General features: G+C 33.2%; 1 protein-coding gene across 1 annotated transcript; it reads left to right on the forward strand.

The window, feature by feature from the left end:
* The first annotated feature begins 4116 nt into the window (after window positions 1-4116).
* Window positions 4117-5304, forward strand: LOC126266422 (uncharacterized). Its single transcript, XM_049970320.1, has one exon. It carries the CDS (start codon window positions 4117-4119, stop codon window positions 5302-5304), a length of 1188 nt encoding a protein of 395 aa, XP_049826277.1.
* The last annotated feature ends 21843 nt before the right edge of the window (window positions 5305-27147 follow it).

Consider the following 27147-nt stretch of genomic DNA (forward strand, 5'->3'; position numbering starts at 1 on the left):
AAAATAGGGTATTTTCAATTGTTTGGCAAATTTGATTATTTCATGATCGTAGAGTGCTCGTGCGGGTACTCTTATCGGTAGTTTTTTGGAATTTTTTCCAAGAACAAACCGTACCCTTTTGGGTTTTTTCGTAAGTACAATCCACTACCCTTTTTTCCTATTTGCTCCATGCGTTGATTGTGTCGTTTCTGTTCATCTAGATTCTTCTTTGCATTTTTCGCGTCGACTATTGTTTTTGCCACACCGGCAGCACCACCCATTAATGCTCCAATACTTGATAAACCAGCGAGAATTGGCAGTAATGGCAGAATTCCTCCTTGTTTCGAACTAAACGGAATTGTTCTAGGTATCTTCACGTTTTTTCGACCCCCAATTCGTTTAATGTTGACTTTGTCTATTTTTATTGCCGCTGCAGCGATTTTTCGTAGTGACTTGCTACCTGGTTTTATGTCGACCGATTTTAAAATCTTTTTATAGAATTTTGTCGACAATGTTTTTCTTGAATGAAAATTTTAATTGGTGTTGTGTACGATGACCCATTCCGAGCTTCTTTTTTATCTTCATTCCCGTTGTTACAAGCCACGGTAAGTTGTCAATAACAGAGTTTAATAAACCATTACCGCGATACTCAATGACCAACATTGAAATGAAATGTCAGCACTCTGTACATCATATTTATCACCGATGTTTTCAAACAGTGTGGTAATTGAAAAAACATTCAAATTTATTTGTAACGTATATTTTTAATATTAAATTTTTTTTTCTCAATACAATATATATATATATATATATATATATATATATATATATATATATATGTATATATAAAAAATACATATATATAAAATATTATTCACTCCCACCAAATAGATAAAAGGAAACCACCACCACCTAATGAAGTGAAAAAATCACCACCCTAGAAGAAACGCCCCCACATTCGAAATGTAATGGTAGGGATGGTGGTGGTACAGGGTCTTATATTTAGAGTCTTCCGCTCAGATTTTCATATTCTTACATCAACCATCAGTTTATTAACACTGTTGACTGTTATTTGAAAGAATAGCTTTGTTGATCATCCTCACGAATATTTTTGTTCGTATTTTTTATTTTTATTTTTAGACTTCTACTTCACCTTTTTATTCTGCTATCATGGGTAAGTTGTTTTTATTTATTTTTTATTTATTTATTTATTTGTGTTTATTACAGAAAACAACGCATTCCACTTTGTGAATGATAATGATGATAATAATCTTGAATCTTCAGACATCATTTTCTACGTTATAGATGAACTTGGCTTGACACCAAACAATGGTAAATTGATTTATAAATATATATATGTATACAAATTATTTATATATTTATTAATTTATTTATATTTTTTTTCCAAAAGATGAATCCTCCGTTGTAGATAATGACGATGAGTCCTACAACATGAGTTTACACATAATAGATGAGATTGAATCGCAAGAACAACAACAACAACAACAACAACAACAACAACAACAACAACAACAACAACATCAACAACAACAACAACAACAACAACAACAACCACAACAACAACAAGCATTTCAAGTTGTAGACGATGTTGAACAATCGACTGGCCGTTTTAACCTAATCCAGCGAGCTGTTTCCTTTAAAATTAACCCCGTTCCGGAGAACATTCATCCCGTGAATTGGATACGCAACGGAATAACCTCAATTGTTCAACATTCATTGGAGGGACTCAATCCGGAGGATCGCGTCAGGTTTTCGTTTTCTGGTAGTGAACTTGTTCGCGGTGAAGCCTGGGCACGCTTCAAACCAAGGCATTCAGTGTCCGCTGATGAGGTGCTCGATTTGGTGCAATCAGTATACCAATCTAATTCGGCTGGTGTGAACACTGAAACTTTTCAGATAAAAGTGACGGTTATTAAGATGCCGGTGGGTATGGGGCGTGCCCAGAAAACAAAATATAATAGTTTCGAAGAAGAATGTGCTGCAAGAAGAGGTATTATTGTTATAAAAACTTCTGATAACCTTTGCCTGCCACGGGCACTTGTAGTGTTAATCGCGAAACTGACCAGTGATCCACAATTCGTACAGGTTCGCCGGGACATTGGACAACTACAAGGAATACGAGCTATGGAACTGTGCCAGAGAGCGGGTGTTGATATTCCCGCAGAGGGTGCCGGGATTCAGGAGTTACAAGCATTCCAAAGGGTTTTATCCGAATACAGAATTACAGTGTTCAAGTACGGTGCCGGTGGACGAGAGGTGATTTTTAAAGGACAAAGTGAAGGACCAACCCTTAATTTACTACTCCACAAAGAACATTACAACGCGATTGTATCGTTAACCTCTGCGTTTTCCTGTGATTACTACTGCGAAGAATGTAATCTTCCCTACAATACACGCGTCAACCATCGTTGCAGTGGGATTTGTCCGTGCTGTCGTGAATCACCACGGTGCGAGGATGAGGAGAAAATAGAGTGTGTGGATTGTCATCGTCACTTCAGGAGCCGGAAATGTTTGGAAAATCATCTACGGACTAAGAAGACATCCAACGTGTGTGCCGACTTGCGATTGTGTCAAAGGTGTTTTAAAACTGTCGATGGAAAACGTAGGCATGAATGTGGTGAAATTTTTTGTAAGATCTGTAAAAAACACCATCAGATAAATCAACAGTGTTATATTCATCCAAACACAAAGGAACCCTGCCTTACTGATTTATTATTCATATTTTACGATTTGGAAACACGACAGGACACCATTCAGACCGACGGCAGTGCAGTGCATGAAACCACATTGTGTGTGTTTAAATTGTGTTGTTCCAACTGTTTAGATACGGAAGTGGAATTTTGTGAAAAATGCGGCGTAAGGACCCACGTAATTATCAACAACCCTATTGAAAATTTTATGAACTTTGTGCTGAATCAAAGCAAAATTTTCAAAAGAGTGACTGTGATTGCACATAACGGTCAAGCATTCGACCATCAGTTCATCCTGAACTATATTCTCACCAAAACAGACATCAAGCCAAACTTAATTATGCGGGGGACAAAAATTATTTTGGCTGAGGTGGGAAATGTGCGATTTTTGGACTCGCTAAATTATTTTCCAATGGCTCTGGCAAAGCTACCTAAAGCTTTCGGCCTTGCTGGAAACTTTAAGAAGGGTTATTCTCCACACTTGTTTAATACCCTGGAAAATCAGCAATACGTGGGTCCTTTACCATCTGCTGAATTTTACGGTCCGAATCAAATGAAGCCCGAGGACCGACATACGTTTTTAAACTGGCATCAAGAGCATCAGAATGATGTTTTTAATTTCCAGGAGGAAATCGTCGCATATTGCAAGTCGGACGTGGAAATACTAATGAGAGCCTGTCTTTCATTTAGGTCGATGCTTCTTAACGAGTGTAAGGTTTGTCCATTCACCGAAGCAACAACAATGGCATCAGCGTGTGATAAGGTGTTTGCACGAAACTATCTGGAAGCCGATACAATCGCCGTTATTCCCCGTGGTGGTTACCGATTGGCTGATAATCAATCGGTTATCGCTTTACAATGGTTGTTGTGGGAGGAGAACGTACGAGGAATCACCATACACCACGCCAGGTCGAGAACACCTAGTAGGAGGAGGACTCAAAGTTGACGGTTTTAATGAGGAGCAGCGTCAGGTATTCGAGTTTCACGGTTGTTACTTCCATGGATGCACCAGCTGTTTCAAATTTCACCGAGACACATCGATTGGAGGTGGTAAAATGGATACCATGCGAAATCGTTACGAGGCCACCACCATTAAAACGACTCGACTTCGCAACCTGGGATTTGAAGTCATCGAAATGTGGGAATGTAACTTCCGCGCATTATTAAAACAGAGTTGTGAAGTGCGTGATTTTGTCGAAAACCATCCCGTGTTGGCAACATCACCATTGAATCCTCGTGACGGTTTTTATGGAGGCCGAACCGGAAACACTGTTACATACTACAAATGTAACGAGGGTGAGCGCATCAAATACATCGATGTATGTTGTACCCTTTTGTGTGCAAGTACGGCCGATTTCCTCTAGGACACCCCACAATTTATGTAGGATCTGCAGCCCGGGACATTGATTTATCCACCGTAGATGGCATGGTGAAATGTAAAATTTTACCACCCGCGCAGTTGTACCACCCCGTTCTCCCTGTCAGGATGAAGGGAAAGTTAATGTTCGCCCTTTGCAACAGCTGTGGTGAAAGTTCACAGCAGCGTGAGTGTTGCCATATGGAGGAAGAACGATTGTTCACAGGGACATGGGTAATTGCAGAAGTCCTGAAAGCATTGGAAAAAGGCTACAGGATTGTGGAAGTGTTTGAAGTGTGGACATACGAAACGCGTCAATACAACCATGCGGCGGGTCAGCCGGGTTTATTCACAGAAATGATGAATAAATTCATCAAAATTAAACAGGAAGCCTCCGGCTGGCCCGCGGATTGCATAAACGATGTGGTGAAACAACAACAATATCTGGTGGATTTTGAAGAAGCTGAAAAAGTGAAGCTAACACCGGAACGCATCGAAAATAACCCTGGTCTTCGATCCCTCGCCAAATTAATGTTGAATTCGTTCTGGGGAAAGTTTGGACAACGTGAAAACCAACCACAAACAACCATCGTCAACGATCCTCAGGAATGCTTTGATCTCCTTGCGCATCCGTCGAAGAATGTCAACAGTATAACTCCTGTGAATGAACAAACTGTTGTAATCAACTGGGAGTACGCCGACGAGGCTGTGGAATCTCTGCCTACTGTGAATGTGGTAATTGCAGTTTTTGTTACAGCACAGGCCCGTTTGAAGTTGTACGAATATCTAGAGATGTTGGACACACGTGTTTTATACTACGACACCGATTCCGTTATCTATGTGTCAAGCAACCATTTTCCAGATCCCCCGACTGGAAAATTCATTGGGGACATGACTGATGAGCTGGAGGTATACGGTATCGGTTCCTACATCACGGAATTTGTTTCGGGCGGGCCGAAAAATTACGCATACTCGGTGTGGTCAACGACGAAGCAGTGTATCGAACATGTTTGTAAGGTGAAAGGGATCGCCTTAACATACAGTGCTTCTCAGTTGATTAATTTTGAGAAAATTAAACAAATGGTTCTAGAAAAAACAGATCCCATTCGTTTGACGTCGATGAACTTTGTGCGGACAAAAGATCATCGTGTAGTAACCAAAGAGGAGACAAAGACATACAGAACGAATTCAACAAAGAGACTCTTCATGGATGACAACAGTTCTCGGCCATTCGGATACAAGGTCCCTAGGAACTAATTAAGTGGAAATTAAAAATTAATATAATAATATAAAAAAGGTAACTTTGAATTATTAATATTATATAGATATATATGGTACATACAATTTGTCTATTTTGTTTTTGATATATTCAACGCGTACAATCGGGTGAGAAACGGACTTGTACACTCAGCCTACATCACAGCCACCACAACTACACTTATGAGCCTCAGTCAAATAATCAGTCACAAAAAAGGTGTATCACTACAAAAATTACCATTGAATAATTAATATTGTATATGTATGTTTTCTGTTTAGAAACACGGTATTTGCACCAATCAACGACTGGGATTCGAAAGCAACAACGAAAGAAAGAACTTTTTCACCTCTTTTTCATGTATCGAAATAACAAAATGTATAATAAATTGTAATATAAATGTACAATAATAAATTGTAATATAAATGTACAATAATAATAATAATAAATTGTTAACTTATTGATATGTTTTTGTTTTTAATATGTAATAAATCATAATTATAAATTAATTGCATTTTCATTCACTCTTGCGTCTTCCTACGTTTTTGGCCTGAGGTAGCCCACGACTCATACACTCGTGACGTCACTTCTACGCTTTTGGTCTGAAGTGGCCCACGAACAGGTAAAAATAAACAAATGCGCACATACGTGTCTTCCTTCGCTTTTGGACTCAAGTGGCCCACGAAAGGTGCGCATGTCATACACTCGTGACGTCACTTCTACGCTTTTGGTCTGAGGTGGCCCACGACTCATACACTCGTGACGTCACTTCTACGCTTTTGGTCTGAAGTGGCCCACGAAAGGTGCGCATGTCATACACTCGTGACGTCACTTCTACGCTTTTGGTCTGAAGTGGCCCACGAAAGGTGCGCATATCATACACTCGTGACGTCACTTCTACGCTTTTGGTCTGAGGTGGCCCACGACTCATACACTCGTGACGTCACTTCTACGCTTTTGGTCTGAAGTGGCCCACGAAAGGTGCGCATGTCATACACTCGTGACGTCACTTCTACGCTTTTGGTCTGAGGTGGCCCACGACAAGGGTGGCGCTTGCCCACATACCGACAAAGGCTATAAACCATCACAAACAGATGAGTGGCGCGTGCCCACATGCCGACAAAGGCTACAAACCGCCCCAAACAGAGGGGTGGCGCGTGCTCACTTGCCGACAAAGGCCAGCAACCACCCAAACAGATGAGCGGCACGTGCCGACAGGGTCGTGACGTCACTCCTACGCTGTTCGTCTCAAGTGCCCCACTGGCGCCGGAGGGGAGGGGGACTCGTGACGTCACACCTACGCTGTCTGTCTCAAGTGCCCCATATTCTACTACTCCAATAGCACTTGATCCTTGAAAAATATCAAACATTCGGTGAAACAGAAACTTTCAAGACTGTCATTAACATTGGAAAAGACTTCTAATGCCTTAATCCAAGGTACATCACCACCATCATCACTATTCTTATACAGATCATTTAAATTTCGTAAGACATTATAATAATATTCGTAGAAATTAAGATTTCTTAATAGGTTCACCTTTTTTGCTACAAGATGTTTGTATGTACTTAGAATTTTTTTCACATCTGACACACATAAATCGAAAAATATGTTGTATTTTTCACATATTTTAATTATTTTTTTATGATGATGATAATGATGTTGATCATTGGTTAATGAGACACAAACATAAATGCTTTCGTTAACATAACATTCTCTCATAATGTTGTTGTTGTTGTTGTTTTTCAGTTGTATAAAGTCTTCACATATCGCCTCCGACAATATTTCCATGAGATCATCCCATTCTACTGTAGTAAATGAAATTTTTATATCTCTGTTAAATTTATCCTGCAGTTCTATAACAATTCGAAAATTATTGAATTTATTCAATCCACATGTAATTTGAGTTGTCTGATTGATATCATAAGTGGATTTTATAAGAAGATTTTGCGATGGATCATAATTATCATCACCATCATCTTGCAGGTTTTCTTTTTCTTCTTTTTCCTTCTCCCCTTCCTCCTCCTCCTCCTCCTCCTTGACTCATACCATCACTTTTAATATCACCACAAGTTTGAAAAGCAGCAGCAGCGGCAGCAGCAGCAGCAGCAGCATCAGCATCAGCAGCACTATCCATCATCATTATTATTATTAGTATTATTTCTACGAGCGACGCTACTAGACTGTGAAATAAATCTAAATAAAATTATTAATTAATTTTTTCATGACCCCCACTTCCCTTCTTCCACCCCTCTATCTCTCTCTCTCTCTCTTTGTTTACAACAAATCGTTTTTATTAACCCAACTGTTTTGGTTGGTTGGTTGGTAAACCAAACCATTTCACGTACGCCTTATTGCCCTTTCGTTTAAGGACTTTTTCCACAAGATAAATGTCGGGATATTTTGCTAGTTGCAATTCGTGTTCGTAAAATCCACCCATTATTCGATCTTGATGATCGTCTTGCAAAATATACGTTGTAGAATGGGTCAAATTGACTTTTTCTACGGTGAAAATTTCGTTGGACCAATTCGGTGTGTAGCCCTTGTTGAATGCCTCTCGATATTTACTAACACGCACTTTATCACCCACTTTAAATTTACTTCCGCGATAGATTTTTATGTGATTAAATGCAGTTTTCAATAGTGGCTGTTCATTTTTAGTTGTGACATCTATCGGTTTCATTCCTATTGTAGTGTGTTTAGTTGAATTGTACTTTAACACGATTTCGGGTAGAATTTTCAACCATTTGTAGTTGCCTTGAAAGCTAAATTCTTTCCACATTAACGATTTTAATGTACGATTAACACGTTCGACTACCGATGCTTTTTTCGAACTGTACGTTGAATAGTGATTAATTTTCAATTTGCTCATTAACATTTTAAAATCTTTATTATAAAATTCCTTACCCATGTCGGTTTGTAGATTGACGGGAGCATTATTTGTTGAAATTAGAATTTTTTGCATTGCCTTTGTTACGTCTTTGGCGGTTTTATTCTTAACCGGAACGGCCCATACAAATTTAGAGAATACATTGATAACAACCAAAATATAGCGAAATCCATTGTTTTGTCGTGCATACGGTATCATTTCCACCAAATCGGCCTGATACAAATCATTTAAACCTTTCACTATTACATGTCGTCTTTTAAAAGTTTTCCGTGCCGGTTTGTGTAATTCATTAATAATCTCACGTTTGTAATTGATAACTGCGGCTGTGGCTGTTGCTGCTGCTGCTGCTGCGGTGTCGTTGATAATTTTCTTTTGCTTTTTCATTTTTTTTTTTAATTATTTAAGGGTAAGTTAATAAGCAAAGTTACCAGTGATCTTTGACCTACGCTACCTGGTCTCGAATGCGTTATTATGATAGATTGTCCTTTTTTAAATTTTTTACCGATAATATTTATGAGGGGGTTGTTTAACTTTTTCCCATCAATGTAGGGGGTTAGTGTAGATGGAAATATAAATGCAATTGATTTTATAGTTAAATCCAATGGAACTTTGAACTCTGTCAAACCGCTACTTAACTGAACGTGATAATCATTTTGTTTATAAGGGTTAGCCGTCAACGTTCCCTCGAGTGCAATAAAGTCAGTGGAATGGGATTCTATGATTTTTGGTTGTTTCTCAATTACAATTAGACGATCGTGTAAATCCTTTAGCATTTTCTCAAGACTTGGAATAATGTTTGTCAATTTAGAGTCCATTAATGATTCGACATCGGATTTATCGAGTATTGATGTGGTTGTTAGTTTATTATCAACAATCGATTCAATAATCAAGGTTAAATTTTTAATTTTATCATCAATTAGTGATTTAACAAAATCTTCACTTAACATTGTCGATGTCTGCTGTTGCTGCTGTTGCTGCAGCTGCAGCTGATGCCGTCCAAACTTATCAACTGACATTTTCTAAATGACTTAATGTTAATGATTTTTATTCAATTATATTGGCTTCTTTTAGTTCTTCAATTATGCTGTTTATTTCGTTGGTATGATTATTATTTCCAGCCATTTGGGAAGCAACTAACAATTTTAATCTTTCCACCAATTCATTTAGATCATCCCATTGTACATATTCTATGGGTTTTTCATTAAACCGCATTAAAGTACCAATTCCCTTTCCTTTTCTTATTCTTCTTTTTATTATTCTTCTTTTACTTTCTTCTCCCAATCCTGCTCCTTTATGATGATGCATTCTTAATTTCATCTTTTTGTGCTGTTTGTCTGCTTCAATCTGTTCCTCTGTCAACGCGTTTAACAGTGGTTTAATTACAAATTTGTATTTGTCACCTCTGTGTCCAGCCACTTGCTCGTCTTTTTTAAAGTTCCTTTTATGAGCATTTGTTTCTAAAAGTATTTCTTGAAAATTCTTTATATCCTGAGGTGTAGCAGAGTTTTTCGGTTTATTTAAAAATATCAAGTCATATAGACCGGGAGTCCCTTCATAAATTTTATTTTTAATAATATATTGGGACCTTTAAAATCCATTTCTGAATCGCCAAATTTAAATTTATCAGTTAGAGGATCGTGACTTAGATAGTGATGATCAAATTCATGATTGGTGTCCCTAATAAATCGAGATATATAAATTTGTGGTAATTCATGATATTGTTCCAAGTATTCCATAAAAGATTCTTCAGGTATAGATTCAATGATTGATCTACTATTTGGATTTGCAATTTCATCATTATCATCATCATCGTAAATGTAACTTCCCTCATTGTTGATAGTATTATTATAATCATCATAATAATCGTCATTATCTGATTCAGGTGTATGTGTAAATGTTACACTATCATCTATAAATTGTACTTTCCTTGGAGAAAACGTTTGTTTCTGTTGTTGTTGTTGTTGTTGTTGTATTGGACTTGTTCCAACATGTTTTGTTTTCTTATTTTCTTTTTCTTTTTTTCTCATTTCTTTCTTAGGTGTAACATTATTATTATCTTCTTGTTTTATATATTCCTGTTTGATGGTTGAAGATGGTGATGATGATGATGATGATGATGATGATGGTTCAACAGATTTTGTAATAATTTGACGTAATGGTTGTAGGGCTCGTTCAATATTAATTCGTCCCGATTTTAATGCATTCAATTTATGTCGAATTTTCTTGCGCACCTGCACCAATTTTTTCGTAATAGTTGTCTTGTCACGGTCTTTATCATGCTCCATGGCAACAACGTTTTTTCTGAATGAAGACATTTATGTATGGGTATATTATTTATAATAAAAAATACTATAATGCAATAAAAATATCAAATCCCTTCCTATAGCGACCACAGTTCAAATCAAAATCAGATTACCAAAAATCCATGTTTTGTTGTTGTCCAACACTCTGAACACATATCGTAGAATATTTCGAATGACATGTCCGTATTGACGTGATCATTATAAATATGTTTTAAATTCATATTGTCTTGTTTGAATAACACCAATATGTTCGCATTGTCACGTACAAGATGTTTGGGAATGTGAGCGTAGGTTTGCGTTAAATAAAAGGAATCGATCAAGTTATGTCGACCCATTGCGAAAAAATCTCTCATTACACTCTGTTTTTCACATGCCACATCGTCAAATATGAAAATTGAATTTTTTCTCGCTTCAGAAGGACTCATAATATTTTCGTTATCGTTAAATTCAAAGTACTTAATATCTTTGATGGGTGCGAGTAGTTTTTAATGTTGGCATTTTATTTCAAAGTGCACTGAAAAAAGTACGTCGAGTTTTACGTAAAAAAAAAACCGAACGATGTTTCTTCTGCAATCAAAATTGCTCTTAGAGAGATTCGAGACAGTAAAATAAAGAAAGGAAAAAGAAGTAAACTGTCTAGAATAATTCCTATACCAAAAACGGGAGGTTTTCTTCCGTTAATTCCTCTTTTTGCCGGTCTGAGTGCATTGGGAGCGTTAGCGGGGGGAGCGAGTTCGATTGCCTCGGTCGTGAATAAAGCCAAATCAGCTCAAGATCAGCTAAAAGAGAAACAACGCCATAATGAAAAAATGGAAGCGATCGCTATGGGAAAGGGTTTAGTTTTAAAACCACATAAAACAGGCTTAGGTCTTTTTGTAAATCCCTATTCATATTATGCCGGAACTGCAAGAGAAAACAGAACAGAAGACTTTGCTTTAGGCTTTTTAAGTTTAGAAGTATACAATTCAATTCCCAACATTTATATAGGTAAAAATAAATTTTATATAGACAATCATACGCTTGAAATTCCAACAGGCACCTATGATATTAAAGACATTAATTCAAATCTTTTAAATCAAATTGATCTGTTAAATAAAATACATAAAAAACATATGATTTTGTCGATACATCCCAATTTAAATACATTGAAATGTGAAATAAAATGTACACATGTTGTGGACTTTTCCAAACCAGATTCCATCGGAGATTTATTGGGGTTTGAGAGTAAAATCTTGGATGTAAACAAACTAAACGAATCGAAAAAACAAGTTAATATAATGAAAGTGAATGCAATCAAAGTACTGTGTAATATTATAACTGGTTCCTACGATAATGGTGTCATGAGCCATATTTTACATGAATTTTTCCCAAGCGTAGGTGCTGATTTTAAAATTATAGAATCCCCACAAAATGTCATATATCTTCCTTTAAATACGAAAATTATCAACAACATAACATTTAAATTGGTCGATCAAGATGGTAAACTGCTCAATTTTAGGGGAGAAACGATAACATTAAGAACTCATCTGAGAGCTGTCGATCGATTGAAAAGTAAGAGAAAACAAAGAAAATGGTTATAAAATATAATAGATCTCAATCTAGAATTATTCAGACACAGTCATCTGAAGGGTTAACAACTAATAATATCGCTTTTTTAATATCGCTGGGATTCAAAGTTAAGAAGCAGCAGCAGCAGCAGCTTCAGCATCAGAATAAATACCATGGATATTTTAACAATAAATGAAACGGCATTTTTCGACAATTCCATCATTAATGCAGAAAAACATTCACATCTACCATACATTTCCAATGCTTTTAACAACAACGACGAAATAAGAATTCCGATTCAACAAACCGACTTGTACACCTTGCCTTGGGACAGTTACATTTATATTGAAGGTAAACTTTTGGACGATCAAGGTAATCCCGCCAAAACAGCTACATTTGTAAACAACTTTTTTCCTTATCTATTTGAAGAAATGAGATATGAAGTGGGAGGTAAGGTCATTGATCGCGTTAAAAATCCAGGAATTACTCTACTCTAAAAGGTTATGTTTCATTCAATAGAAAGGAAGCGACGCGTCTGTCGTGTGCCGGATGGGCTGAAGAAGAGAGCATTGTAAGTGTTGACGATTCAAACACGGGCTCTTTTAATTTAAGCATCCCTTTGCGTACACTCTTCGGTTTCGCTGAAGACTTTAGAAAAATAATTGTTAATTTATTGTTATTTAGTACTGATTCGTAGTAATTCCGATTTAAATGCCATCTATAATACTGACCCGAAAGGTGGTGGTGGTGTTGGTGGTGGTGGTGGTGCCGGAGGCGGTAGCGTTAAATATGGTAGTGTAATAGTAATATTATTATAATTGTGTGTATGTGTGTGTGTTGTACCTTACATTAGTAATGTTGAATTAGTTAATTTTAAAGAATTAATATACAGATTTTTTATGTCAAAGGAAGCATTGAAGGTTGTGTATGTGTGTAATTAATAATAATAATAATTGAAATAAATGTATTTAAATAATTGTGTGTGTTTTATTATGCTTTTTTTTTTCTTCTCATTCGTCGTTGAGTGGGCGGGGATTTCTATATAAGTCACACATGTTCAGTGACATCAACTGAGGAAGGCGGCTTTAGGGCCGACTCCGGAGGAGCGTGTTTGGTTCGCCAGGACAGCTCACAGAATGCCCAGGGACATCTTGAACGTCATGGAGTAGCGCTTGCGGTTGGTCGGCCTGGCAGGGCAGGAGCCTGGCTTCAGTTCTGACGGGGAGCTGCAGTGGCGGCGGTCTACAGTTGGTCTTGTGGCGGTTGTTCGGGTTTGGGCGTTGTGGCCGAAGAGCAATAGAATTTAGGAAATTATACCCCCTCTGTAGATGGGTTGGCTGTGGTTCGGTTGGGGTACTGGAGTTTTCTTCAGTCCCTGGCGGGGCTGCGGTTGGCCACTCTGCAGAGGGCTCAAATCCCCCTCCCCTGTGTGTTTGTTGGTATGAGTGATGCTTACCCTGGATCCTGTTGTTTGGATACAGGAGTCGTGTGATGCTAGTGTACCCACGGCGGCGGTGCACGAGATGATACACGAATGTTGTGTTGTAATTTTGGTTTTAAAAAGGTTTTTACCTGTAAAACCGTATTCCTGTTTGCAGAGAGGACGTTTAGGTGGTTATAGGTTTGGTGGGTAGGCCCTTATGGCCAGCTCCACACTACTCAGCACTCGGTGCTGAGTGTGCGTAAAAGCATTCCTCCACCTTAAAAAAAAAAAAAAAAAAATGACATCAACTTTTTTGGGGGGGATAAGTCACATGTCAAATTATTCACGCATTCCCATTGCTCGACAACTTAACTTTGCAAAATTTCAAGAGTTCTCATTGGCCAGGAATGCAAATAAAACTAATTCCCTATTGGTCTCCATACACAACAAGTAACACCCCCCCCTTACATCTCATTAGTCTACAACAATAGGCCACACCTCCAACAGAGCAGGGGGCGTGGCATCCACACAAAAGGGGAGGGGCGAGCGCTGTGATTGGTCAGTGGGCCAGAAACCGCTTTAACTACTAAATTGATAGATTAGAAACTTAATTGCACAAATTTCATCCACCCAGTCAAAGTATTTGAACTAATCTTCTTGAACATAGTCAGACCATTTTAATTCACACAAACTTTAAAGTTATATTGATTTTGAAAATTCCTATCCTAAATGCTAAATTCTACCTTTTGATCAAAATTCTCCCCATACACAATGAGGATCAAATCCTTATTTTGCCACTCACATTATGAATGTCCCACAACCATTTTGTTAAAATTTTGTTAAATTAAACTCGAATAGAATCTTCCTTGAATATGTTGAACATTTGTAATAAATTTGTTAAATTTGATGGATTGTTCATCTGTTTTATCAGAAATTGTTTGAATAATTTTATTGATCAATTCGAGGTCATCGTTGTCTGGATTATCGACAATAAATTTAATAGTAGATCCTAAAAAATTTGCTGAAAGTCAATTTATGAGTGATGGCTTCTTTGAGTTTTATATAGTAAATTCGGGATAAAGATGTTATTATTATTAAACCCATTATGGGGGATACAAAAGTAAGAGGAATTTGTAAAAATAAATTAAAATTGACTTACGAAAACGTTTGATTTTTGACAGTCTCTTTTCTATTCATGTTTTGATCTTCGGGTCGTATGAAGATAAACTGCAGAATCGGTATTGATTATCGGATAATCTGTTCTGGTTTCGTTAATTTTGGGAAGATTTTTGTCGGCTTTGATTTTTTGGTGTTTTAAAAAGGAAAGAATTTCATTTTTTCTGTTTTGATTATATTGTCAGTAAATTGTTAGTTGTAGAAAGGTGTATCGTGTTCATAGGGACCGTAAATTACAACCTTGGTTTCAGGAGATTCTAAAACACGTAGTTTCTCAATGATTGTGAAATGTAGACGTTGGACTGGAGAATTGGACGAGGAATTTGATTTAGATGTAACATTAATGGAATTCAACTTTGAGTAAATTAAAAAATTCTTTAGAAGTTTTATTTTACACTCTGGATCTTGATAGAAAACTGGTTATATTTGTTAATTATCAAAGTAATTGAATTTTTCATATTGGGCCAGTAATATCTTCGATGTAAATGTTCCTACATTTCGTTGATACCACTGTGATTTGCTGTGACGTAATTATTAATAATTTCATTTTGATTTTCTACACTTTATCTTGTCTTTACCATGTCCATTATTGTTTAATGACTTATGTTATTAATAAACCCTTATTTAGGGTCTAGGATAGGAATTCTCAAAATCAATATAACTTTAAAGTTTGTGTGAATTAAAATGGTCTGACTATGTTCAAGAAGATTAGTTCAAATACTTTGACAGAATGGATGAAATTTGTGCAATTCAATTTCTAATCTATCAATTTCTTTTGGCTGAGAATAGTTCTAAATTGGACCTTCAGATAATATTCAAAATACCTATGCAACAAAAATCTATTTCTACCTTCATTGAAAACACGTTACCTTCCCTCCAAAAATATCCTAAAACTCAAAAAATATATTTGAACACCGTCCACAATAGCCAGATAGCTTTGACCATCATGACTAGAAGTTGCTCTAATGCGTAGTAACTCTCCTAATAAATCAACTCTATCTCTAAACTGCAATTTATCTCCTAAATCTAATGCGAACGAGGCTCATCAAGAAACATATTCTATAAATAATATCAACATAAACCAAACAGATCCTTTTATTTCTGAATCTCCGATATCACAATATTTAAAATTTAAAGATACCTGACAATTCTCATAAGGGTAAATTCCTCCTAAACTTCTTAAAGTTAAATGACTACTTACCAAAATTATATAATTTCATAATAGAAATTAATAATTTTGTAATTAACAATTTTTCATCCTCAAAATTTCCGCTACTTCTTGAATTAATAAATAATTGGTTAACAAAAATTTCTTCTACTACCAAAAAAATTATCAAATCAGAAATTTTATAATAAAAAAAAACAGGATATTAGTTCATCATTATTCAAAAAAACACAACACTAGCACAAATCAGCTTCAGGTATAGATGGACTAACAATCCATAGAGTTTGTTCAATCTCCTCTTCCTTGGAACTAATTTTTAATTATATTCCCTACTATAACATCCACCAGAGGAGGATTGTCCTTAACAAGAGTCAAAGTCTTTACTTTGACCTTGTACTAAAAAATGGAGAACGCCAACATCCATCGAATTAGCGCCATATTACCATCGGTTCTGCGCCCAGAGACATAAATTCACGAATTAAATCATTAATAAAATTATCAACACATCAAAGAGGGTTTATACAATCGGATGGTACTTTCATAAATTTATTAATTTTAGAATCCTATGTTGAAAAAACTAAAAGAAGGAAAATCATACAATGTTGTTTCCGTAGATGTAAAAAAAGGTTTTGATACAGTTTCTCAGTCCAGCTTATCTCGTGCCATTTGGTATATAGGAATCCCGAAATTCTTATGCTGTGAAAATTTCTAATTTACCAACCGCATAATTTCAACAAACTTACACACAAACTAAAATTAAATGAAAAATCCGTTTTTAGCCCAAAATTTTTACTTTTGAGCCAAAATTATCCAATAAAAGGTCCCAAATTCGGAATATTTAAAAATAAACATATTGAATAAATGATTATATGGCCCAAACCAAAAGAAGTGTATTGTTCATTTTACAGAAAACTGCCGATTTTTAATATATACCATTTATTTTATAGGAAAATAAATTAAAAAAATTAAAATGTAGCTGCATTTACTTCAAGAACTTTTTTAAAACGATATGTTAATAATCAAAATATATTAATGTAATATAAAATGGTTTTGTATACAAATATAAACATTGTTTTATTAAAATGTATTTTATTTACAACTAGCTGTACCCGCGACTTCGTCCGGTATAAAAATAAGACGTTCTGTTTCGATTTTAGCATATACGTCCACTAAGTATTAATTAAATAATTGCGGCTCAGGTGACAGTTGAAAAGAGTTCAAGCGTACCAGATGAACAACAAATGCTTTTTGACTCATCTTTCTTTTCATGCTGTACAGTAATTGCAACATACATTCATAGGGCCTGCTTCAGACGCAGCAGAATAATTTATTTGGGCATCACAATTGAACCCACTGTTATGCTTTCCTCGCCATGCAATATTACGTCTATTAGTTCTTATTTGGTCATTATTTAGTCATTGTCGTTGGTTTGCTTCAGTTTCAATATCCTGGAGAGCACGTGTCGTTTGTCTAGCACTATCCAGACGCCTTTCTCGATCAAAATTTGTTTCTGATGAACGAATAATACTCACACTTTCACGTGGCTGAGATAAGCGCCCGATTCTTTGTCTTTGTGACTCATGATATCGATCGCATTGTTCTGAAACGCGGATGTCATGCTGTTCTTGACTTTCCAATTTACGTTGATTTTAGTGACTCACGACGATGATTCTCTGATCTTTGCTCCCTACAATGAGATGATTCTAGACTTCGCGAGATAGCGTGTCGAATACGATCGTGTTCTAGACGGTGATCTCGAGATTCCAAAGATTCTTGAGCCCTTAACAATGAATGAAGCATTCTATCTAATTGTAATCGTTCATTCCTCTCAGAACTACTCTCATTCGACCTAGACATGGACATCCGTAATCTACAATTAGTAAGACTACTTTCTCTATCTCGTTCAGATTCATTTTCACGTCGCAATCTTTGGCTTTTGGCCTTTCTCATGTTTTTAGAGAGATTTGAGTTTCTTTTAGGCATAACTAAATGTTAGAAAAAAACAACTATCTACGTTACTAACTAAATAAAATAACCTATAAATAATTTATCAATTTCAATGTAAATCTGAATATTGAACACAAATGTACTTAATTTATAATTATTTATAATTATTACTTAAAGGTAAAAAAGGAAATCAGTAAAAATGTAACAAAATATTTTGAATTAAGACAAGATAAGATAAGAAGAACGGATAGGTGGAATTATAAAAGACACCTATCAATCAATCGTTGGTGGGAGAAGTGGTGGAAGGCGCCCGACGTAACGGCCCAGTGGTGGCATGCACGTGAGCTGCGCGTGGTACTGGATAGTACTTGGACATTGCCCATTACTTTATTTTTCTAATATAAAAGAATTTTTCTAAAATAAAAGTAGCCTAAGGTACTCCTTATTACATCAGCTACCTGTCAATAAAAGTCCCATCAAAATCGGTCCAGCCATTTCAGAGATTAGCCGGAACAAACAGACAGAGAGACAAAAATTGTAAAAAATGTTATTTTGGTGTATGTACCGTATTTATATACATATGCATGTAGTAAAAAACGGTTATTTCAATAGTACAAACAGACACTCCAATTTTATTTATATGTATAGATGTATAGGTAACGAAATGATTTTAGCGAAACAGAGTATAATTATTTGCACTTGCTAAATGTGTAAATAATATCCAGTTGAATTCTGATAAACTACAGAACCACCGAATGCAATCCCTCTTACGAATTACTCAATCCTGTCATAATAGGTAAAGTAATGTTACAGTGCACTTTTTACCTTCAAAACGTAAAATTTTAGGAGCAGAATTTCTTGCAGTTCCAGCATCTTTATAGAAATGATCCCTAAACAATCAATAAACTGAAGTAACGAGTTATTTAATTGAGTATCTTCAATGGAGGTTGTCGATTTAAATTTACTAATAACACAATAAGGTAAACTTACTATAATTTTCCTTGAATATGAAATTCTTATTCATTTTATAGATTTTGATGACGGACCTCGAAGACAATGTTTGGTTGGACAAAAATGTCTACCGTTGTGTTCAACGGTTGTTGATGCGGCTGTTTAAGAGGAGTTATAATTTTATTGGGGACGGAAGGACTGAACATGAAGATGATCGTTGAAAGGAGAACAGTGACTACAGACATCGGGGTATCGTAGGATAGTTGAGACGGCTTCAAAAAATTATTTATAAAATGAACCGTTTCATTTATAGAGATATCATGAGTGATGTCATGGACCCATTTGCCAACGAAATTTAACTGTTAAATGGATTTTTATATATGATAATAATGCGAAGTATGCAGCTGTTGTTCAAAATCATGTTCAGATTCTCGATTGATCAGCGTAATACCTAGATCTAAATCCTAATGAAAACTTGTGGAATTATGTGTAGTCTCAATTAAAACAAAAATAACCATTAAATTTAAATGAATTGTACTGATGAATTTCAAGCAATCGTTGCCGATATTTGATTGAATCAAGCAAAAGGTACGCAATAAAATATTAACCATTTTTATTGTATGTAGTTACGTTTAAATTAATAAACATATTTTTTTAATGCGTGTTATTTCTATGATCAGCCACACTTCTTTATTATTTTAGCTTCAAGGGAAAATATAATGTAAATATTTTAAATAAAATATAAAATATTTTTCTGGAAAAGGTGTATTTTCTAATTGACAATAAATAGTAATGTGTACTATAACTTCAATATTTTAGTTTGGTTCAGTGAACATTAATAAACCAAGTATCAAAACATAGAATTTTCTTTTCCCTAAATTTTAAGTTTTATATTTATTTAAAGCTTTTTTAAGTCGATAGAAACATATAATCACTTTTCGTATGTGATGGACCACAAATTAATTAAAAAAAAATGGCAAATCAATAATCAAATATCTTAAATACTCCTCAGGCTATCCTAACTAATTTCCATGGATTTTCCTCGGTAATATTTTTTCTTTATTGCCAACATCGTCGACATTTTCAAGGTACAGCAATTTGGTGGGTATGACAGAGAATTTGAATGTATTATCTCGTAATATTATCTGCTGAATTTGTGTTCATCATTTGGGAAATCGTTTGTAATTGTTCTTGGCAAATAAGGGCAATTGTACAGACTTATGCAAAACAAATCAAATTCATTTTCATCCTGACAGTTTAGTGAATACTTGTTGTCTTCTACAATTTTTGAAGCTTATTAACTGCCCTCTCAAGACATGACGTTTGGACGGAAATTTTGTGCCTATGTATTTCTGCTTCATTTTTGTACGTCGTGTTGCAACAGGAGGAACATTATCATTTTCTGTAATTTCTGATGGTGAGTTTTTGACAATATCTAGCTTACTTTCATGAAAGTCTTCTTCAATTTCTTCAACATCTCTTTCTTCGTCGACATCAGTCTCATTTTCAACTTTGATCATTTCGGGACACATCTGAAAATAATATAATAGTCGATTTGTTTTGTGGCAAATGCCCCCAATGATAGAATAACATAATGTAATATTGAAAAATTACAATTAATAATAATAATAAATGTCTTTATCAAACAAATTATTTAAATACTACTAATTAGGGCGAAGTTGAGGTGGGTAGATATCCCACCATGTACTCTTCTATTTGTAAAATATGTAAAAACATTATTTTATATTTTGTTTAATTATTGTCATAGAGATTTTGGCATTCAAGGAAATGATATACGATTTCGTAAATAGTTTTAGTTTAGTTAACATTTGTAATATTTTGCTATCTGTGTTCACTGTTTACGTCTTAAGGGTTTTTTACCTTTTGTTCAGAATATTAATTCTAAACACATACTGGTAAAAATTTTTAATTGCCAAGGTTTGTTTTAAGTAAAAGTTAAACTAAGTAATATATAACAATTTTTAATAAGAAACTCCTCGCAGTGTTGTTTAAAATACTATACTACGAAATGGGTTGTTAACAAGATTTATAAGATTCAGTTAATGAATTGTTTTGAACCTGATTGATTGCACCTTAATTTATGTATATTAAATACTCTGAAAAGTTATTGAAATCAATCATAATTTCAATAAAGTTTTTTATACCATGTACATGGATTTAGATTAATAAGTAAAACTCTTAAACTTAAATAAGTTATCAACAATGTTGTGAAGGGAAGAAAAGATACAAATATCCAATTAATTTCATTGGTTGATGTAGTAACGTTCTCAACACGTTAAGTCACCATCTACATTATCCACTCCTTAGAAACCGAGATTATAAAAAATCTGGTTTTTATATTGTTTCTGGAGATTTTACAGAGTTTTTGTACTGTTCAAATCAAATGTCATTTCTAACTTACTGAATTATTTGTGTTTGTCAATTGTCGAAAAGTACTCCTTTTTTGTTAAAATAGTTGTTTAGTTAATTGAAGTTCAATTTAATCCGTTATATTTTTATTAATTTGTTATAAAATTAGGTTGTTTTAATTAAATTTTCGGATTATAAATTTAAGAAAAGTGATTAAAATTGATGTGATGCATCACATAAGTTGGTGAAGATCTGATCAACGAAAGTAAAGGTTAGTGACATTGAAATTAATATTGAAAGGAAAATATATGGTCATACATTATCCATATCTCGTATAAAAGCATTTAACATATCATAAAGAGTCTATAATAATAAAATTATTATTAGTAACCCGTTACAATATGTACACTCCGATAATCATATACTAAAACTATAACTATGAAAACATGCTTTCTTTATAAAGGGTTTGAATTTGTTTGTGTGATGTTTTTTAATTGAGATTCTATTACTGGTGCAGGTTTCTTAGATATTAACAATATACTAACAAAATATTCAATTAATTACAAGAAGGTTTTAACATCGCCTATTTAAGAAAACAATTCTTTACCTGCTACAAATGTTCGTATTTTTAAAAATTCAGATTTGTTAAAATTATTAATATGAATAATAATTAAACTAAAAATTGTAACTAACTGTTTGTGAGAAAATTAATTTTTTTTAATACGTTACTTTAAGTTTTAACGCTAACAACTTTGTCCAAATAAAATTATTTTGTGGATACTGCGGTTTTTTATCCTATTGCAAATTGTATGAGAATATTTATATTGTACATTTGTTTATAAATAATAAGACGTACTAGGTTTCTTTCATCCATGTACGAATATGCTAGAGCAGGGTGAAAAACACGGGAAATTTGACAACAATGTTGTTTAGAAGCAAAAAAACCACAGAAGTACCAATCTCTTACTAAAAATGAGAAACAACACTGGACGATAAATTGATTTGTAGTGTTTAAATTATTCAATAGATGTCGCCTTTATAGTTTTCTGTATTTGACATTTGACAAAATTGGCGGGAATAGTTTCAAATTCAAATTAATTGGTATATTAAAGGGTGAATTGTGAGAAATAAAAGAGGCTATAGAATTAATACATTTTTATTACAAATTGTTTATTGTACATTATAAAATATACATCAATCTTCTGTATACTACATATATATAACAAAAATATATATATATAAATACAAATACAACACAATTAATTTCTTCAACAACAATAATAAGCAACATCAAAATAAATAATTCGAATTAGAATTCATATTAGACAACAAACTTTCAAAAACATTAAAATTAAGATCCCTGAAGGTGGAAGGAATAGATTGACTAGAATTCAAATTAGACAATGAATTTTCAAAAACATTCAAATATGAGAATGAAAATGTAATGGTGACAAAGAAACTGTTTTAGGTTTAAGACGACAAATTTTTCTTGTTATAGTGAAATCTGAGGGAGAGAAATGGTCTTCACAGACATGACATGTTTTGATAGAAGGATTAATATTACAAATTGACAAATTTAACATCATACTAAATTTATTTTGAATCAATTCAATATGTATTGAAACATAATATATATTGAAACACATTTTGACACAGTAACCATACAGAGATTGAGGCTGAGAATTCATGACTGAATTTTACAAAATTATAAAATAAAATCTCAGAAAAAAATTCTATATTTTAATAAAACTACCTAATTCCCTTTGATCGAACCTTCCCAATCTAGTTGGAACCTAGAATACCCACTTTTAATAATATATATAATAAGATTGACATACCCAGAAAGTGCCGAGTCTATTCTGGTTAAATCGATGGTACGGCAGACAATTTAACCTACAATACACTTGCCCCCCCCCCCCCCCCCCCCCGAAAAACAGAATTAACAATTAATCCAATTAGTTTAAGTAATTTTGAGTTAGGTTAAGTACCATCCTAAAATACTTCTGAGTTACTAGTGAAAAAAACGGTTATATATACTCAGTAATATCTTCAGATCTTTATCTGAGCTGTTCACGACGTAATTCGTTATTGGTTTATCAATGAATTTATATCAGCAGCCTGATATTCTTTCTATTAAATCAACCTTTTTGCCAGATTATTATTAATAATAGTAAATTTCAAGTAATGGTAATTTTAATCTCGAATAAAAATATCAAGTACTCCAAGAACTCAGCACTTGATCTCGTCCGCATAGGCAATATTTATTTACTTTACTTTACTGTAATTATCATATATTTTATAAAGTTCAATTTTTTTTTTTGTATTTTAATAATTATTTCTACCTAAAATACAGTTCAAAATATATAAAATAAATGGCAATTCGCATTTAGTTCGCTCTCCAAATATTTAGTAAGTTTCACCCTTTGGTTGTGCTTTTGATACTTTATCTTCTTTTGAAGTATAGATCCTGTCTTCACTGTCAGGTCCTTCCATGTCCGTTTTCTTTTGTTCTGGGTTCCACAACTTTTGTCCATTCCACTTCATTTCCGTCAATGGTGATGTTTTCTGGATTGGGCAGTCTTCTTTTTTGGAAGAGGACTGCCTGGCATTTTTCGTGATTTATCTGGATCTGGAGGCGTCTTTGAATGACTTGGCACCAGCACACTGTCATCGATGTACTGTTTGTGAGGTAGTTCAGGTCTGGTCAGTATGGCGACTCCACCACTTGGAGTGTTTCGGTCACACCCGTATGCGTGGAAGCCTGAAAAAGCTAGTTTATTATTTGGAGTGCATTTATAAACATACATTTATTTAGTTTAATAAAACACATTTTTCTTTGGTGATGGAGGTAACTGTACAAATTTTATATTTATTTTGGTACCCGTAAATTAATATTCTTGCAATTGGTTATATTTAGTTTGCCAATGGTATGTAATCAGTACATATTGTAATTTCATTGTCATGAAGTTCCTGTGAATGTTCTCTCATTTCATCATTTTAAATATTAAATTATTTAACATTTAATTAATAATACAACACTAATTTAAAAATTGACCTGTTCAATATTTTTATTAAACTAATTACTAAGTTACAAAATAGTTTTCAACAAATGCATTATTTCAATTTTTAAATTATATTTAACCTGTCTGTGATATGTAATTAGTACAAATGTTAACTTGCGTGTACATAGTAATTAAATTATATTAATTTTATGTTATATTATTAAAAATAGTATTTTATACATTGAAGGCAACTCGATAGTAGACAGGTAAAGTATTTATTGATTTATATTTATTTTAGTTTAATAATATATTTTTAAATTCATTAAGTATCTCAAAAATATTTAATTTTAAATGCGCATCGCTAACAAAATTAAATCAGACTTTAACAATTTTTCAAATTCCATTGAAAACAAAGTGATTCTTACTCTAAGTCTAACAGTATTATTTTAAAAAAATACAGAAAATTAACGTTAAAATGTTTTTACTAAAAGTAGTGTAGGTTCTCAATAAATTTCAATGGCTATTTAATTGATTTTAATAATAGACAATGACGCATTGGAAGCTCCAAAAATGTTAGTTTGTTCTTTTCAGGAGAATTCTACTTATTTATAGAATTAAAATTAAACTAATTTGATCAAAATTTTCGAATTTTAATTATGTGAAACGCATATTTGAATTTAATTATGGTAATTTAAAAAATATATAATCATAAATATTTTATTTATCAAAGTCATGGTTCCATAAATGGAAAATTTATAAGACCTGCCGAAAATTTATTTCAAATATTCCTTGAAAGTAAGTATTGTGACTAAAAAATACAATAGGTACAATATTACATATATACAGTGATGTGAAAAATAATAAGGACACTTGCTGGTATACAGAAAAAATGCACATTAAACCAATGTTTTCAATTCCTTTAGGAAAAAAAAAAGAAAAATAATTGATTTACAAAGTTCTTTAAATTTTCATGTGAAAAAAAAATAGGAACAATTTCAGAATTGCCAGAAATATATTTATTTGAATAGATTTCTGTTTTAGTACTTAGTTGCTTTACTTAATCTCCATTTAATAACTGTCAAACATCGACGACTGAGTCTATTATTTTTGGCACGTTTCCTGGGGAATTGAATTTCATGCTTTCTTCACTAGGAACCAGGGAGAAGGCTCTTTTATTAGTGACTCTTTTATTCACAGAACACCCAAGAAGTACCAACCTCTTACTAATAATGAGAAACAACACTGGACGATAAATTGATTTATAGTGTTTAAATTATTCAATAGATGTCGCCTTTAGAGTTTTCTGTATTTGACATTTGACAAAATTGGCGGGAATAGTTTCAAATTCTAATTAATTGGTATATTATAGGGTAAATTGTGAAAAATAAAACAAGCTATGGAATTAAAACAAATTTGTTACAAATTATTTATTGTATATTATAAAAAATACATCAGTATTCTGTATACTACATATTATATATAACAAAAATAAATAAATAAATACAAATACAACACAATAAATTTTTTCAATAACAATAACAAACAACATAAAAATAAATAATTCAAATTAGACAACAAACTTTCAAAAACATTAAAATTAAGATCTCTGCAAAATTAGGTTTATGAACATCACTATAATATGTATTGAAACATATATAAATATATATTATATTAATAATATATATTGAAACACATTTTGACACAGTGACCAGACAAAGATTGAGGCTGAGAACTCATGGCTGAATTGTATAAAATTATAAAATAAAATCACAGAAAAAATTCTATATTTTAATAAAACTACCTAATTCCCATTGATCGAACCTTCCCAATCTAGTTGGAACCTAGAATACCCACTTTTAGTAATATATATAATAAGACTGACATACCTAAAAAGTGCCGAGTCTATTCTGGTTCAGACTATTTAACCTACAAAATAACATTAATTTATTCAAGAGATAAGAAAAAGTATATTAATATATAAAGCATCTTATTCAAATTTCAGGTTATTTTATGTCTAATATGATTGTAATGTAAAGTAAACATCCTAAGTACTAAATTATTGAATTACAAAGCATAGTATCCAAGTATGATTTTCTTTATCTATACATAAATTCAGTTGCCCCCATGCTTTTACTCCTCAGAGCTATCTTCACAACATGCTATAAATTTTCGATAGGATTTAGATCAGGTGATTGGACTTAATAATAATAATATAATAAAGATAATAAATTATCTCCAACAAAGTTTTCAAAATATTGAAAACATGATTTCATTCATATACATGAATATAATAACGAATATCTTTTTTTATTTTTAATAAATAATAATATTATTATTATTAATATTATCACAATTTTATTAATAAAATAAAGATAAATGCATACCTTTGAAATAAAAAAGGCCAACTATATTTTCTTTATTAATTTTAATATATTCAACATTATTTTTTATTGCAATAGTGGATAATGGAGTAATTATTATAAGTTATATATAAGTTCCTCCGAAATTTAATGGGCTATCGTCTCAAGAATATTAAGGTGTGAAGTTTTTTTAGACAATGTATTAACTAAAGAAATACCAGGAACAACCAACCAGTGACCGGAAGAATAAATCAGTATCTGTGTACCAGATGTTGAAAGTTTCGCAGCACAACTGATATTAAAAATAATAAGAAATCATGTAAGTTACTTAAAATAGTAACAAATATAAATTATTATTACTGATAAATTTTATTAAAATTTATATATTATTGGGTATATTGTATTTATATAATTTGTTGTTGTCAAGAATAAGGTTTATAACCTGCAGCTCCACAAACATTAGGGCTGTTAACTTGACAATTATTTCATGTATCCACCAGAGACGAGGTGATTTGTTCGCTGTGATGTGTCTATTATTACCAGTCTTCCATCTTTCCCTAAACTGAAAATAATTCATTCATAATTCAAACATTTTTACCACCAATTACACAAATTTTCTTCTTCAACTTCTTTTCCTGCTTCATTTTGTGTTTGCCCTGAACAATATTAATTTTAACTATCATTAGCTGAAGTTCAAGGTATCTTTCATAAT

This window comes from Aethina tumida, chromosome 8, assembly GCF_024364675.1.
Source record: "Aethina tumida isolate Nest 87 chromosome 8, icAetTumi1.1, whole genome shotgun sequence".
NCBI classification, from domain to species: domain Eukaryota; kingdom Metazoa; phylum Arthropoda; class Insecta; order Coleoptera; family Nitidulidae; genus Aethina; species Aethina tumida.